General features: G+C 37.4%; 1 protein-coding gene across 1 annotated transcript in view; it reads right to left on the bottom strand.

Moving 5' to 3' along the window:
- Window positions 1-1,102: 1,102 nt before the first annotated feature.
- Window positions 1,103-18,439, bottom strand: part of NUFIP1 (nuclear FMR1 interacting protein 1) — a 43,954-nt gene continuing 26,617 nt past the window's right edge. Inside the window, exons 8-10 of the mRNA XM_082675581.1 lie at window positions 9,023-9,139; window positions 2,711-2,943; window positions 1,103-1,373 (exon numbers count right to left, since the gene is read on the bottom strand). Of these exons, the coding sequence (XP_082531707.1) occupies window positions 1,257-1,373; window positions 2,711-2,943; window positions 9,023-9,139 (467 nt within the window). The 3' untranslated portion in view covers window positions 1,103-1,256. The remainder of the gene's footprint in view (window positions 1,374-2,710; window positions 2,944-9,022; window positions 9,140-18,439) is intronic.

Below are 18,439 nucleotides of genomic sequence, written 5' to 3' on the forward strand. Positions count from 1 at the left end.
AATGCAAGATTCATGGATTTCAATAATAACAATGTCAGATAAAATTAATTTGCCAACTACAACAAGAGACTAATTTATAAAAATCCAGTTCCTTTGGCTGTACATCAAAAGAGTAGAGCTCTAGCACTAGCTAGCACAAATGACTAGAACATAAGACCAGAACCTCTGGTATTATAGGAGATAAAAAGATCTTAGCAGCTATTTATTTAAAACATTTTTAGGGCTTCCCTGGTGGCACAGTGATTGAGAGTCCGCCTGCCGATGCAGGGGAAACGGGTTCGTGCCCCGGTCCAGGAGGATCCCACATGCCATGGAGCGGCTAGGCCCGTGAGCCATGGCCGCGCCTGCACGTCCGGAGCCTGGGCTCCGCAACGGGAGAGGCCACAACAGTGAGAGAGGCCCGCGTACCGCAAAAAATAAAATAAAATAAAATAAAACATTTTTAGAAGGTTCAATTACTATCTTAACAGGACAAATTTTAATTATTTAAAACTCAGGTACCATGATTTCACAAACTACTGTTTATGCTATAAGAAACTAATTGAACCTCATCAAGTACTATACTTTACATACTTTTTCAAAGGAAAAATTTTTTAAAAGGTCCAATTCTGAACCATACCAAAAAGCAGCACTTCAACTGAACTGAAACACACATAGAGGCCAGATCTGTAATGTTTCAAATGATCAATATTTGTGCTACTTAAATGCCAATAGGTGAATTTCAACATGTCCTTTGAAATAAACAGTGAAAATTAAAATTGCAAGACCTTCTCATTGTATTAATTTGCTCTTTTTGTTTATTTCTAAAACATCCCCCTTTGCTGAAGTTAAAGAATGACTCTTCCTCTCCCATATTAAAAACAAAATGACTGTATTTCTCTCCCCAGTCTATAGCTCTGCTCAGCTGAATTAAAATTTTAAAAAATTTTTTTCTTTACCCCTAAACCAGTACCTTCAATTCTTAACTGGCCCAAGGGCAGACTTCCTTACATGACAGCAATAAACACAAATAAAAAGTAGAATTCTGCCAGCAAATATTATGTATGATCCCAACAATACAGACACAGTCTTAAAAATCAGTTATGTATTTATTTGTATAGAATCAAAGGAAAGACTTGAAAATCCTACATAATAGCCCATGAGGCTTACAATTTAATTACTAATCCAGTTTAAAAAAAAGAAAAGGTTTTCCTCCACAAACTTGAAGATGTTGCTATTTTACATGCTTCAGATATGTGTACTAAAACACCAGACACCTATTCATCTTTAGTTTTTGCAGAAGCAGTATTAAGTCCAAAAAAGTCTTTTTTAATGATGTACCGAACACACTGCAAAATCACATTTCTTTCATGTCGAATGTCTGGAGCTAAAAGCTAAAAAATGATAAATAAAAAGATTAGCTGGTAAATAAAATATATCCAAGAAACACCATCTAAAATAGCATGTGTGCCTTCTCTATATAAAGAACACAGAACAATAAAGATGTGTATTATATTTACTAATTATTTTCCTAAAACGCAATGCAAGAATATTTCCTTTTAACCAAAACTATCTAGCTTAAGCACAAATGTTCACATTTGAGATCCTCTCTAGGACTATCAAGCAAAGGACAGGAAAAATAGGTTTAAAAGTCTACAATTCTTTAAATCTAAAAATCATGTCAAACAGGATCCTCCTAAACCCAAATCTATAAACAGTACAGAAAGTGGTAAGGAGATATGGTAAATATAGTAATAATGAAACTAGCAGTAAAAAATCCTAACACTGCTGGTCTTTCAGAACTTCCCATTTTTGTGTTTACTGTAATTAAAAGAAAGCTGAAAATCCCTGGTATCTAGAATACATAACCAAGGAATTATATGTGATTCGCCAAAAAGATTTAATGTAACTACTCATTTTACTTCTGATGTCATTAATGTAGTTCAGAAACACCCACACAGGACCTTTCAGTAGAAAGATGATTTAATATACCACTTATAAGGTAAACATTAAAAAAATGCAATTTACTTTATATAGCACCAAAATTTACAAAACAGAGTACATTTCAGATCAATTTTTATTAAGAAGCAACTGTGTCTACATGTATTACAACATGTCATAGAGTGTAGTCACAGAACACTTCAGCTACAGCAGAAGCATATATCTGACCAGGCAAAATCAGACTTTGCACAGAATGCCAATAGATAGTTTTACAATTCCACTGAAAATTTCAGAGTATTTCTATCACTCTTAGAAATGAAAGTCTTGGATCTTTGAACAGCTTCGTGTCCATCACTTAGAATCAAAAGAGGCATTGCTTCTTACAATTTGAAGAAAGATCATAAATTTTTGAGCACATCATGCTGAGAATAAAGCCAATAATGCACAGAATAAACATAAAACCCTTTCTCTCCCTTCAGCCTGCACTGTATTTAGCTGTGCTCTCAATAGGAAAACTTTATAAAGGTCAGTACACTTCAATACCTATTTCTTTACCAACCACTTAAACCTAGATTCCTTTATTTTAAGCAGTTTTGAAAATTGTAATTATTCTACATTTACCAAATATCAGCTATATTTCAAATGCAGCTTCAGAATTAAGATACATAGATAACTCTCCAAGGAGCATATGTCTCTGGTAACCTTAAAATACACACACACAAGCCCAGGAGCTCTATCTTCAAGACACAAGAAGAACACAAAGATCAGAACATAAAGAAAAATCACTTACCATTTCCAGGAGATATGGATGGTGTGTTCTTGGTTCAAATAATGTTTGATAATTGCGATAATTTTTTTTCCTCTTAGGATTTGTGTTTTTAAAACTTTTCTTTTGGCTCTCATACTTGGCTTCTGAGAAATTTCTAACAGTTGCTTTAACATCTTGACTTGGTTTCTTAGGAGTACTGCTATGAAGAACCTGGTCTTCTGCCAGAATGCCTGCTTCAGTCTTGATGGGAACTTCTAATGTGATGAAATATAAACACAAAAATAAAAAACAAATTAAAAAACAGGGAAAACTTACAAAGATAACAAAAAAACACACCCCATAATATTCCCCTTCCCCAGCCATAATACTGGCTACTTATTAGTTAAAACTGAGCATGTACAATGTATTATACAAAATTTTTCAAATTGTGAGCTATGACTGCCAATAATTGAGATTACCACAAAGAACTACAGAAAATGATCCCTATGAAAGAAATGATACCAGATGGAAACTTGGATCTACACAAAGGAATGAAGAGTGCCAGAAAGTCAATATGTGGATAAATACAAAAGACCTTTTTTCTCATTTGAAAAAATTTTTAAAGATAATTGACTATTTAAAGCAAAAATAATAATAACAATGTATGTAGGATTTATAACATCTATAGAATTAAAATCTAAGATAACAATAGCACAAAGGAAGGGAAGAGGAAAATCTAAGTATATTGCTATAAAATTCTTAAATTACAGGAATACTTCACTTTACTGTGCTTTGATTTAATGTTGTTCACAGATAGAGCGTTCTGTACAAATTGAAGGTTTGTGGCAACATTGAGCAAGTCTATCAGCACCATTTTTTCAACATCAATTGCTCACTTCATGTCTCTCTGTCACATTTTGGTGATTCAATATTTCAAACTTCATGTCTCTCTGTCACATTTTGGTGATTCAATATTTCAAACTTCATGTCTCTCTGTCACATTTTGGTGATTCAATATTTCAAACTTTCACTGTTATTAAATCTGTTATAGTCATCTGTAATCAGTGATCTTTGATGTTACTATTGTAATTGTTTTGGGTCACCACAAACCATGCCCATATAAGACAATAAACTTAATTCATAAATATGTATGTTCTGACTGCTTTACCTACCTGCCATTCTCTCATTTCTCTCCTTCTCCGCAGGCCTCCCTATTCCCTGAGACACAATACTGAAATTATGCCAGTTAATAACTGTGCTACAATGGCCTCTGAGTGTCCAAGTGAAAGGAAGTGTCTCACGTTTTTCACTTTTTTTTTTTTTTTTTTACGTTTTTCACTTTTAAGTCAAAAACTGAGACAGGCCAGAAGCTAGGCCTCTTGTACCAGTTAGCCAAGTTGTGAAAGCAAAGGAAAAGTTTTTGAAGGAAATTAAAAGTGCTACTCCAGTGAACACACAAATGATAAGGAAGGGAAACAGCCTTACTGCTGATATGCAGAAAGCTGTAGTGGTCTGGACAGAAGATCAAACCAGCCACAACATTCCCTTAAGGCAAAAGCCTATAATCCAGAGCAAGGCCCTAACTCTCTTCAATTCTATGAAGGCCGAGAGAAGTGAGGAAGCTGCAGAAGAAAGGTCTGAAACTAACAGAGATTTAAAAGAAGCCATCATCATGACATAAAAGTGCGAGGTGAAGCAGCAAGTGCTGATGTAAAGCTGCAGCAAATTATCCAGAAGACCTAGCTAAGACAATTAACAAAGGCGACTACACTAAACAACAGAGTTTCTATGTAGACGAAACAGCCTTGTATTGGAAGAAGATGCCATCTAGAATTTTCATAGCTAGAGAGGAGAAGACAATGCTTGCCTTTAAAGCTTCAAAGGACAAACTGACTCTCTTGTAAGGGGCTAATGCAGCTGGTGACTTAAAGTTGAAGCCAATGCTCCTTTACCATTCTGAATATCCTAGGGTCCTTAAGAATTACACTAAATCTACTCTGCCTGTGCTCTATAAATGCAACAACAAAGCCTGGATGACACAGCACATGTTTATGACATGGTTTACTGACTATATCAAGCCTATTGATGAGACCTACTGCTCAGAAAAAGATTCCTTTCAAAATATGACTGCTCACTCCTGGTCACCTAGGAGCTCTGATGGAGACGTACCAGGAGATTCATGTTGTTTTCATGCCTGCTAACACAACACACAGTCTTGTCAAGTTCACATAAACATGTTTTGGGGTATATATGTGTTGGGGTATAAAACGAATCTCAATAAATTGAAAAACTGAAAGCATATAGAATATGTTCTCTGACCATAACAGAAGTAAATAAAATCAATAACAGAAAACTATCTTTAAAAACCCTCCAAAAAACTGGAGCTGAACAACAGACTTCTCAATAACCAGAGTTAAAGGACATATCACAAGAGAAATTAAAAAATATTTTGATATAAATAAAAATGAAAACAAAATGTGTCAAATTTGCAGGATGCAGCTAAAGCAATGCATGGAGGCAAATGTATAGCTCTGAATGCTTACATTAGAAATGAAAAAAATTTAAAATCACTTATCTCAGTTTCTACTGTAACAAGGTAGAAAGTGAGGAGGAAAGAAAGAGTGAAAGTGTGAAAATCAATTAGAAATAGACAACAGAAAAAAATCAACAAAGCCAGAAGGCAGTTCCTTGAAAAGATTTATAAAATTAATAAACACCTAGCAAGATGATCTGATCAAGAAAAAAGGGGGAAAAAAAAACCCAATTAATAGTATAAGGAATCAAAGAAGGAACATCACTATAAATCCTACATATATCACAAGAAAATATCACAAACAACTTTATGCCAATAAACTTGACAATTGGTCAAATTGAAACAAATTCTTCTGAAAAATATAAATTACCAAAATTGGCTCAAGGAAAAAGTAGAAAATCTGAATAGTGCTATACCTATTAAGGAAATTTGATTAATTTAGAATCTTCCCCCAGAGAAAATGCCAGGTACAGATGGCTTCACTACTGAATCCTACAAACAAGAAAAAATTGCAGCAATTCTACACAAATCCTTAAAAGAGGAGGAGGAAACAGATCCCAACTCATCCCAAATCCAGACAAAGCCTATAAGATAAGAAAAACACAGACTAATATTCCTCAAGAACACGGATGCAAAAATCCTTAATAAAATATTGGCAAATCAAATCCAGTAATGTATTAAACAGGTAATACACCAATTCCGAGTAGACTTTATCCCAGGAATACAGGGTTGGTTTGACATTTGAAAATCAATCGGTGTATTTCACCACATTGAGAAAAAAAACAACCACCACCATATAATCAGTTGAAAATTCACAAGTATTAAGATAGGAATTCCCTCCTCTCAGCCCCAAATGGTTTTTCTATATTTTTGATTACCATGAATTATAGGCTAATGTGATATAAAGAGTTCTATCCTAGGCGTTGGGAACTGAGTTCAATTGCCTGGACACGAGTGTAACAGGCTAATCATATGCCTCAAAACCCTCAACATTCAAGCATTACATAGGACTGAATGTGGAAATTACATTTGAAAGGAAGTACAGGGTAAGTGTTAGAAGCACAGACTCTGTTACAAACTGTTAGGTTCAAATTCTAGATCCAAGACTTCCTAGCTGTGTGACCTTGGAGCAGCTACTTATCTCTGCCTAAATTTCCTCATAAGTAATGGCACCTACTTCATGAGGTTACTGCAATAATTAAATGAGTAAAGCACATTAAACAGTGCCCGAAATAGAGTAAGCACTATATAAGAATTTGCCCTGATAGTGATTTTAATGTGCCTTCAAACTAATGGGGAAAAGAGGAAAAGAAAAGAAATATAACCATAAAACAATGGAGCTAAGAATTCACAAGTGCTTTGCAGAGTTCAAAACTATGGGAATAATAATTAAAGGCAAAAAAGAAAAACTAGGGCACTATTTTCTCTTATGTCCCCCAATCATAGCCAAACCTATTTGAAGAAACATAACAATTTTGGGGAGTTGCTAAACTGTGCTTAACTTCTCATATGGCACAAACAAAAACAAAAAACTAACATGCAAGACCCAGGATAGATAAAACGTTTGGAAATACTGCTCACTGAAATTTTCTTTCCTATCTATATCTTAACGATTCTGAAAGCCCCAGAACCAAGTATATAGCCTCTTCTTTTGCTCAGTCTTTCTGGAAGAACCCTTTCCTTGTTTAAAATTCATTCTGGAAAAGCACTATTCATGTTTAAGATCCTCTACACACTTCTATGTTAATTCCTAAGTTAAGACAGGTCTTAAATATGAAAATACGGTTGTTAAAATCTGTGAGAATCAGACTGCTTCTCTCCATTTAGAACTCACTTAAATAAGAAGCCTTCTAGACGCTATTTCATGGTTCAGAGAAGGCTCACTTTATTTCCTTGGTTTATTTACTCTGAAGTCCCTCTATGTCAATATCCTATCCTATCCTATAGCCCAGAATTAACACTGAAAGCTAGAAATTTGCTAGTGACCTGGATGGCTTAATAAAGCTGAATTCAAATTACATAAAATAATTCTTAAGGCTTAGGAATGTGAAGCAAGAACATTTTCCTTAAGGCAGGACATTTTAAACAATTAGTCAAACGAATTCATACAAAATCAAATATATCTTTTAACAGACAACATCTTCTGTTATGTACTAGAAAAGAAAAGCTATGCATTACTGTGCAGGAAGATAGCAAATGCCACACAAAGAAAGACTGTAATGGAAGGCAATATAGTTGGCTTCTTTAGACATTTAAGTCCCTAAACCTAAGCTTTACATCAGCTTCGCCATATACTAGCTTTGCAAACCTACCCTCTCGAAGCTTAAGGGTCTATAAAATGGAGGGTTGAAACCTCAAAGATCCCTTCCAGTTTCCTTTCTTCCTTCTAATTTAAAAAATAGTGGCAGCCTCAAAATGAAGACATGAGTATAAAATGTTTTATCTTAGGAATGAGAGAAGAAAGCATTAGAACAGCTTGTTTTTATGGGATTCAGTAATCTGGTAATAGCTTTCTTTGCTATCACCTGTCATAAATACAAATGATAAGCAGGAAATGTAATACGTGTTTAAAGAATAACTTCATCTTCGTATCAGTATAATGGAAACAAGAGTAAAGAAATAAATACTGTTTTTCTTAAGATTAAAAAAAAAATAAGAAGAGGCAACCATCTGCTAAGGAATACTCTGATAAAGCCAAAGTAGTTTATATTTCAAATTTCAACTAGCTTTTAGCCAGCTACCATAGTAAAAGGAAAAAAGGAAAAAAAAAATTCCTGTTATAGATAGATCTAAACCTTAACGTTCGTATTAAAGCCCAACTCTTCCTTCAACATCTCAACTACACAAACATTGATTTTCTCTAGCCTAGCCAACATTAAAAGTCCTGCCATCTTCATCCAATTACATTCAAACCTTCCCTTCATCCTACATATTCACTTTTAAGACCCTCTATTCTTGAGTACAGCCCCTACTGTGATTACATATCTGAGACACACACTCATGAATTCTCTCATGGTTGGTTGGTGAAGCCTAGATAAAATGACCATGCAGAGCCAGGTACACAGGCACAATAGGACACATGCTTATGCACTAAACAAATGCTGGATTACTGATATGAACCTTGGGTTAAGAACTGCCATACTGCCAAGCCTACTTGCAGCCCTTTTAGGTGGCCCTAAAAGAGACGCTAGTGATTGAGCTGGTTTATTATCATCTTTAAAGGTTAAGACATGTATCCTGAACAACGTTAAGTTCTCAGAAAGACTATCTAAAGGATTCCGTGTCTCTCAACCTTTAAAGTACATACACGGGCGAATGCAACGCAAGTATAGGGTTACTGTGTTCTCCAAATGAGATAATTTAGGTAAATGAGCTCTATAAAGAGCAATGCCCCATATACATGTAAGGAATGTTATTATCCTCTTTGTCACAAAGGACCTCGCTCCACCTAGTAAAGGTGCAAAACATGTTAAGACAAGGGTTCGTGAGAGTAGAGAGAAGTAATTAACCTTCTTCACTATATCTTTTAGAATATTCTTTGATTTCACTAGTGGATATTATCTCTTCCCCTTCCTATTCTTTTACTATTGTTTGCCCTTTTCTCCTAGAGGAGCAATACATTTCCCCATTTCTCCCACTTCATTTCATCCCATGTTAACTTCTGAATCAAACGAAGAAGGAACTTGAGGATCAAAGAATGTGCATGACACATCTTGTCCTCAGATACATACACATGAAAGGATGCTACTGATGCGTAGTGTACATCAAAAGCAAAAAGCAACGAAACAAACCTAACTGTAACAACTGAGGCCATAACTTACCTTCTGGCTCACTCTCCGACCCCGAGAGGCTGCCATAGCTGCTCATTAGGGAGCACAGGGCTGGTGTCACTTCCTTAGGTATGACAGCATTTTGTGGTTTCTCCTCTTTATCGGACTCTGGAATAGAAAGACCTAAGAGTAAAACTGTATACCAAAAATATCTACAACCATAAGAAAGAAAGCTGACAGCCCCCCACTCCCTCATGTGTTAGTGAAAAGAAAGTAATTTCTGATCATTTCCTCCATCTTCCCAAAAATGAAATCCAGGAGACTCGAAAAATTTCCCCTTGGTTTAAATCTTTGTGGTCAGATAAGCTATCTACCCCAAAGAGAAAACAGAGGGGCAAATGGAAGCTATACACGACTCAGTTTCTTACCATGCTTCACAGGTTATGGAACTTGGGCCTTCTCTAAATTAACCAGTCTTTGTTATTATTTTATTTTATTTAGGCTATTAATTAATTTTATTAAGGTAGCAGGAAGGCCATAAACTTATTTGACTTCACTGGATTAGGATCACAGACTCTGAAAATTAGATTTAGAATAAGTAAAATATAAAATATCCACTCTTTTTGTTGTTTTTACGACGGGGTTAGAGGGCACATATAACATTTCAACCATTCTATAGCTGAAGGCACAAAGAGTTCCGCTGAACTGAATCCGCCCAAAATTTTTATTATTTAGAACTTCTAAGAACTTAAGTAAACAAGCCAACTATGAGAATTACCAAGTACTAAGAGCCTGCCAAAGGTAAAGTGTTTGATCAGAGCCCAGTAAGCCTAGCTATAGCCCCCGGACACCATCTATTACATTTATTTTTGGCAGCTCTCAAAATGTATTACATCTATTCTAAACAAGTCAGTAATGCCTGACTGAAGAATGAAGACAGTAAGTAACCTGTCTGTGTAGTGAACCAACTCAACCCACAACCAATATGAAATGTTTCAAGACAGTACTTAACGTCTAAGGGAAACCAAAACATGCCAGTAGGAAACAGGAGGAAACTTTTATGTGAGTATGGAATTACCACCTTCTGGTGGATGAAGTTAAATCCTCTCTCCTCCCCCAATCCACACTGCCCAGCAGCAGCCCCTCCAAACACTGCTCCTTGTCGATTTTTACCTAACTTATTACCTTTTCTCCTGAATTAATAAAGGGAAAGGAAAATATGCAGTTATATATATATATAAATAAGTTACTAGTGGATAAAACAGAATCTGCAACAATATTAGTACAGACACTGGTCATCTCATTGTTTGAATGATGATGTACCAAAGTGTAGTATTTCCTTCTAAGACCCAAAGAGAGGCACCAAAAAGTACAATACAGTTGACTATATAATGCTCTTTAAAAGCATGAGCTCATTTAATCCTTATGAAGTATCACCTTCACTATTTTTTTTTTTTTGGTTGCATTGGGTCTTTGTTGCTGCACGTGAGCTTTCTTTAGTTGCGGCGAGCTGCGGCTACTCTTTGTTGCAGTGCGTGGGCTTCTCATCACGGTGGCTTCTCTTGTTGCAGAGCACGGGCTCTCGGAGCGTGAGCTTCAGTAGTTGTGGCTTGTAGGCTCCAGAGCGTAGGCTCAGTAGTTGTGGCGCACGGGCTTAGTTGCTCCGCGGCATGTGGGATCTTCCCGGACCAGGCCTCGAACCCGTGTCCCCTGCCTTGGCAGGCATATTTTTAACCAGTACGCCACCAGGGAAGCCCTGCCTTCATTATTAATTACAGGTGATGAAACCAAAATTCAGAGAATCTGAACTGGATGATCCTTTAGGTAACAAGTCTACAGAACACATGGGTCAAATTTAAATTCTAGCTATCTAATTCCAAATCCCACTTCTTAACTAGTGGGCTAGAATATCTCCTACAGATATATAAAGTCCTCTTCTGAAAATTAAGTCATCCTACCAAAATGTCTCTCTGGTCTAGAATGTTAATAAATGTCTTCCAGCTATAGCCCATTTCTCTGTTCCCTTTCAGAGCAAAACCCCAAATAACTATTTGTATAATTCACCAGGGAACACCTGGGCCTGAAATTTCCTACAGCTATCTGACACGCTCCAGAATCTACTCCAATCTGCCTTTCAGGCCCACCACACCAGTGAACCTTTTTCTTCCAAGTTCACTGGATTCCTCTGTGTTGCCAAAGAGGAATACTTGTTGGTGCTCATCTTATTTAACTTAGTGATGACATCTGACAGTCCAAGTGGCCCTTGAACAACACGGGCTTGAAGTTCATGGGTCCACTTATGCACAGATATCTTTTGATAGTAAATACTATTGAAACTGATCTACAGTTGGTTGAATCCATGGATTCGGAACTGTGGATACAGAAGAACTGCATTACATGGAAGGCAGACTACAGGTTACACTTGAATTTTCGACCACGTGGAGGGCTGGTGCCCCTAACCTCCCAAATTGTTCAAGGGCCAACTGTAGTCATGTTTTACTTTTAAAAACATTTCCTTCACTTGGCTTCCAGAACCCTTTCACTTGGCTCTCCTTTCCCAGTCTCCCTACTAAATTCTCTTCATTGACCAACTTCAAAATTCTTGAATGTCCCTGGGTCCAATCCTCAGCAACCTTTTCTCTTTATGCCTCCTCCTCCTCTTATGATCTCATTTTATCTCAAAGTACTATCTAGATCCTGGTAAATCACAAATGTATACCTCCAGCCTTCAATTATCCCCTAAACTCCAGAATAACCTAACTGCTATTCAACATCTCTGCTTGGGTATCAAACAGGCACCTCAAATGTTAACACGTCCAAAAACAAGCGCTTGATTTCTCCTCCAAACATGCCTGCCAGTAGTCTCCATCTCAATAAACTCCAGCTCTTCTTCATGGTTACGCCAAAACCTAGCAATCACCCTTGACTCTTCTCCTTTTCACATACCATATCCAATCTAGCCACAAATACGGTCAGCTCTATTTTGAAGATATATCCAGAATCGTACTCCTCCTCATTACTTCACTTCTATAACCCCAGTCCCAGTCAACATTTCTTACCTGGACAGTTCTAGCAGCCTCCTAAAAGGACACCCTGATATGACCCGCCCACCTCTGCAGTCCATTCTCCACCTTAACACATCACATCACCTCTCTGCTCAACCTCGGAGTAAAGTCCCAAGTCCTTTGCTGCCTACAAGACCCTACTTGATCTGATCCTTCACCACTTTCTTCCTGGCTTACTCCACTCCAATCTTGCTGTTCCCTGAATACACAAGCATGCTCTCACCATGGGGTGTTCGCACTTGTTGCTTTCTCTGCTTGGAAAACTCTCCCCTCAGGTCTCAGCCCCTAATTTTACTCAGATTTCTTAATGTCGCCTTATCATACAGATGCCATTGCTGATTATATAAAATAGCACACCCCTTTCTCCAATTGCCATTCTCCATCCTTTTCCTTAGCTTTACTCATCGTTATGAAGGATATCAACCCCTATTTACTGCAGCTGCCCCAAGCAGAACATAAGGTACAGGAGAGAAGGGGTTTGGCTTTGTTCAGTACTGTATCCTCAGAGCCTAGAACAGTACATAAGTGCTCAAGAAATATTTGAAGAACAAACTCTTGCATGAATGAGTTAAGGACAAGTTCAAAAAGGCTAACTGGTACAGAATGACAGAGCTATGCCGAGGTGGTACCACAAAAGAAACCTGATTTTGTCTGGATTCAGAGCTTATTCTTTTTTCTTTTCAATAAAATGATTCCATTTTTCTTAAAAAATCACATACATGTGTATAAGAAAAACACTGAAGGATATAAAACAAAACGTGAGCAGTGGCTGTCTGTAAGTTAAGAAAGTGGGTTGTTTTTTATTTTATGCTTTTCAGTTTTTTCCTCACATTTTCTGCATTATTTTTGTAATCAGAAATGAATAGAAGAAGAAAACATAGGAAAATAAAACCTGGAAGAAAGTGTTTCCTCACAATTCAATTCAAGAAGTGGACCACGCAGCTTTAACTGGCCTACATATCACCCCTTTCCTGCCTCCCTTTTTTTCTAAACTTTATATTTTGAAACAATTTTAGATTTACACAAGTGTTGCAAAGATAGTACCAAGAATTTCCATATACCCTTCACCTAGTTTCCCCTAATATTAACATCTTACAAACCACAGTACATTTACCATAGCTAACAAATTAACATTGGAATAGTACTACTACCTAAACTACAGACTGTAATGTAATTTCACCAGTTTTTCCACTAATGTCCTTTTTCTGTTCTAGGATTCAATCCACCATATCACATCATGTTCAATCACCATGACACCTTGATCTGTGTCTTCTCCAAACCTGTGACAAATTCTCAGTATTTCCTTGCCTTTCATGAACTTGACTGTTTTAAAGACTACCAGTCAGTTATTGCAGAATACCCCTCAGCTGGGTCTGTCTGATGTTTTCTAATGATTAGACTGAGGTTGTGGATTTTAGGTAGTGACCTTCTCATCATATATCAGGGAGTACATCTCAACCTATTACTGGTGATATTAACCATGATCACTCGGTACTCTCCACCACGTTACTATTCTGCTCTTTCATTATTCTATTCCTAAAAACAAGTCACTAAGTCCAGCCCACATTCAAGGGGAGGGAAATTAATCTCCACCTCTCGAAGCAAAGAATTTTAGACATACATTAAAACCACAACATGAGTGGTTGGTGTACTCATTACGAGGAGTGTCACAAAGCTCACTACACTTAACTGCCTTCCCAAGGGAAAGAGCTAGGAGTTCATACAAATGAACACCTCTTTTCCTATTTCGTCCCCCTCAGTTATGTTTTGGGGACCCACCACATGTAATGACACTTTTGGCACTATCAAAACATCCTCTATGGTGACTCTTCATCTCAAAAACAGAAGGCTGTTCACACAGACGCTCAGATCTACTTGGCAGTTCTAATGTAGGCATTTCTAGCAGCCATCTTAGAATGACTATACCATAGGCAGAGCTGATAAAATAATACTCAAGAAACTTCACCCACATTTTAATAAAAGCAGCCAAAACATCTCTCTAAACTAAAAATACCAGTATATTTGCAGCAACATGGATGGACCTAGAGATTGTCATACTGACTGAAGTAAGTCAGACAGAGAAAGACAAATATCATATGGTATCGCTTATATGTGGAATTTTTAAAGAGTACAAATGAGCTTATTTACAAAACAGAAATAGAGTTTCAGATGTAGAAAACAAACTTATGGTTACAGGGGGGTAAAGGGGGGAGGGATAAATTGGGAGATTGGGATTGACATATATACACTATTATATATAAAATAGATAACTAATAGGACCTACTGTATAGCACAGGGAAGTCTACTCAATACTCTGTAATGACCTACATGGGAAAAGAATCTAAAAAAGAGTGGATGTATGTATATGTATAACTGATTCACTTTACTGTCCACTTGAAACTAACACAACACTGTAAGTCAACTATATTCCAATAAAAATTTTAAAAAAAACAGAAACCATAAAAAATAAACATAAAATAACGAAAAAGATCCCTGAGTAATATTTTAAGGTCTTATACAATTTAATATTAACGTGTGTTAAAAATTTTGATGGGCCTAATTTAGGATAATAAAAGTTTCTATAATTGAATAAAAATTAAGAAAAAATTTTAAAATTAAAATAATAAAAACACCAGTACAAAAATAATAGCAATGAAGATTATAAAATCAAACTTTAAAAACATTATAGGGGCTTCCCTGGTGGCGCAAGTGGTTGAGGGTCCGCCTGCCGATGCAGGGGACACGGGTTCGTGCCCCGGTCTGGGAAGATCCCACATGCCGCGGAGCGGCTGGGCCCGTGAGCCATGGCCGCTGAGCCTGCGCGTCCAGAGCCTGTGCTCCGCAACGGGAGAGGCCACAACAGTGAGAGGCCCTCATACCACAAAAAAAAAAAAAAAAAAGCATTATAAATACCAACTCCAATAATTTCTTTTACTGTTAAAAAAAGAAAATAGTGACACTTTTCTTAGGGGAAATCTCACCTCTCTCTCTCATACATACACATCATGTTCCCAATGACCAAAAAAATTTTTTTAAATCTAAAAATTATCACTAGACTATGAGTTTCTTGAAGGCAGGGAAAGACTTCACTGAATTATAGGGCTGGGCAAGCAAAATGTAGGACCTCAGTAAATCCCTATTGAAATTAAAATAACAAAAAACAAACTGCCCTTTGAATGTCTTACCCAACTCTAAACATTAGAAAAAGCTTCTCAACTGGCTTCTTTCTACAACTTATTTCTTTATTTGTGCCACCCTCCTCTCCCCCCACTATTTCCTATTGTCTTTATGGAACAAAGCACAATTATATGCTGTAACCCCAAGATTTATAAATTCTCACAAAGAAAAAGCTATATATTGAAAAAAGTCACTCTAAAAAAATGGGAACTTTGGTTTATAGTTTCCACACCTCAAAACCAGGTATTTAACAATGGGCATTCATGATTTCTGATGTGCCGGGCCAGCTTACCTTCTTACTTGAATGTCTACCTTTTTAACAACAGAAGCCACCTAGCTTACCTCGATGCATAGTTATTAGACTGATGTCCCAGTGTTCTATGACAATAGCTATATTTGTTATAATGAATGACTAACAAACTGGATCCTTCCTGTTTTGTGGACACTGAGGCACTTTAGTCAGTGATGCTCAGGACACATTATTGACCAGCTCCTTTCCTTCTAGCCCAGACAATACTTGTTAAAACCACGGGCCAGGAAAGCCATAGAACATGCTGTATTTAAACAAGAGCAGAGCACCACCAAGGAAATCTAGTGACAACAGGCCATACTCAAAACCCATAAGCTGAGAGACTCCAAATGACAGGCTTTCCTTTTGAAACAATGTCAATTCCCAATTTAAAGCATCTGCACAGGGACTTCCCTGGTGGCACAGTGGTTAAGAGTCCACCTGCCAATGCAAGGGACATGGGTTCAATCCCTAGTCCGGGAGGATCCCACATGCCGTGGAGCAGCTGGGCCCGTGTGCCACAACTACTGAGCCTGTGCTCTAGAGCCCGCTAGCCACAACTACTGAGCCCGTGCGCCTGGAGCCTGTGCTCCGCAACAAGAGAAGCCACTGCAATGAGAAGCCTGCGCACCGCAACGAAGAGTAGCCCCTGCTCACCACAACTAGAGAAAGCCCACGTGCAGCAGTGGGGACCCAATGCAGCCAAAAATAAATAAATTAATTTAATTTAAAAATTCTCCATCTTTAAAAATAAATAAACAAAGCATCTGCACAATTAATGAGGGTTCACATACTACCAACTACCATCAAAAAAAGGTGGGCTCAGGCAGTGATTTTCTAAACGTGACATGAGGCTTATAGAGATTCTCAAGAGCTACTGTCTTCATTTTTAAAGTGAGCTTAGTGCTGAAAAGTGTGAACTGCGACATTTGAGCATGAATAGGGCCACGCTGTCACAATGCTACCCTGCCACTGACAACCTGAATAACAAGCACAACTAGATCTTAATGAAGGTTGACTGGCTCTGGCCCATGTGAAGGAAGCTGCTTCCAAACAAGGTAAAACTGATAAATTGGAAAGTCGAGAATCTGAGATATATACCTAGAGCATGTGAAAAAATGGTACATACGGTTTTCTGTAGCTATACCTGGAGTGGAAAGTTGAAAAACCAACACTCTGAAACATTGATTTGGAAAATGTGAAAGTCCAGAAGAAATCCCAGGTAAAGAACAACATAAATTTAAATGGAATCTTTCCTACAAAATTAAGCTACCATAATTTGATTGTTGGTATTCTGATTTCCTCAAAGAACAATATTATAAATTTACAGCTTACTTTTAGGATTTTTATATTCAAGACTTACATTTTCATCTCTGCCCCTCAGAATAGCAAAAAGTTTCAACATTAAGCCAAAACAAAATTACTTGCTATCTCTCATTCAACTGCTCGTAGATCTGCCTGAATGCTTTCTACCATGAGGATGAAAGGCATTTAACTATTGTTTCTCAGGTCTAAGGTGTCTCTTGAAGACCTACATACAAATAGAGGCAAGATATACTCATCTTTTTGTTAGTGTTTCACCAGATTGATACACTGAAACACTTCTTTAAAAATGAGAAAACAGAATCACCCAACCAAAGCTAACAATGCAAAAACAGAGTATTCAGTGCTACAGAATCCTTCAAATGTTCATTTAGAAAATTGCATAAAGGGAAGAATTATGTAATTTTCAAATTAGTAACACTGCTTGTAACAGTAGTCTTCACATTTGTGTTTCAAGTATTTTAATGACATGGAAGTTTATATTTAGGTACAGATTGTATTTCATCATCAAGGTCACAAACTGTAAGTTTGAAGAAGTATGTGCGCTCTCTCCAACATTTTTTGAAGGAAAAAAAATCAGTGCCCAAGAGTAAATTCAGCCCTGGCCCAATGTCTTCTGTCTTTGCCTTGCTAGCAGCAAGGATAAGATGCCTTTTTAAACCTCTCTCCCACATCTCAACTATCCTAGACTCCTACAATATGTTTTTTGGCCAAATTCAGACTTCACGTGTAGAGGTAGTATAGTATACTAGGAGTCAGACACCTAAATTCTAATTCTGGCTCTGCCATTAATTAGCAGCGTGACTAAGGTAAATTACTCACTCTAAGTTCCTTGGTTCGAAAATGGAAGTAGCATCTGTACATACGTAAAACGTTGTCAGGAGGAAAAGAGCTAATATATACAAAGCCATTTAGAGTACAGTAAGTATTGGGTTGGCCAAAAAGTTTGTTTGGGTTTTTCTGTAAGATGTTACGGAAAAACCCAAACGAACTTTTTGGCCAACCCAATACCTTAACTCAGTAAGTGTTAGTTGGTGTTAAAATAATTTATTATTATTATTCCTACTAAATTTTATCTTGTCACTCTTAGCCCAACATTCCCTTATGCCAAGATCTTTTTCCATCCTGATTTAGTCAATGAAGTAGTTATACCCCTGTTTCTTCCCATCCATAAATTCAGTAATCTGCCACGGGACTTCCCTGGTGGCAGTGGTTAAGAATCGCCTGCCAGTGCAGGGGACATGGGTTTGATCCCTGGTCTGGGAAGATTCCACATGCCGTGGAGCAACTAAGCCTGTGCGCCACAACTACTGAGCCTGCGCTCTAGAGCCCACAAGCCACAACTACTAAAGCCCGCGCACCTAGAGCCCGTGCTCTGCAACAAAGAGAAGCCACTGTAATGAGAAGCCCACACACCGCAATGAAGAGTAGCCCCCACTCGCTGCAACTAGAGAAAGCCTGCAGGCAGCAACGAAGACTCAACACAGCCAAAAATAAATAAATTTATAACATAATCTGTGATTGTCGTAGAAGCCGCTTTCCCCCAAGTTGAGCAGAGCCTGCTAGCAAACCTGCAATGTAACATCAGCAACACCCCTTTGCAAAAGAAGAATC

The sequence above is a fragment of the Grampus griseus genome, assembly GCF_964374135.1.
Source record: "Grampus griseus genome assembly, chromosome: 18".
Classification (NCBI taxonomy): domain Eukaryota; kingdom Metazoa; phylum Chordata; class Mammalia; order Artiodactyla; family Delphinidae; genus Grampus; species Grampus griseus.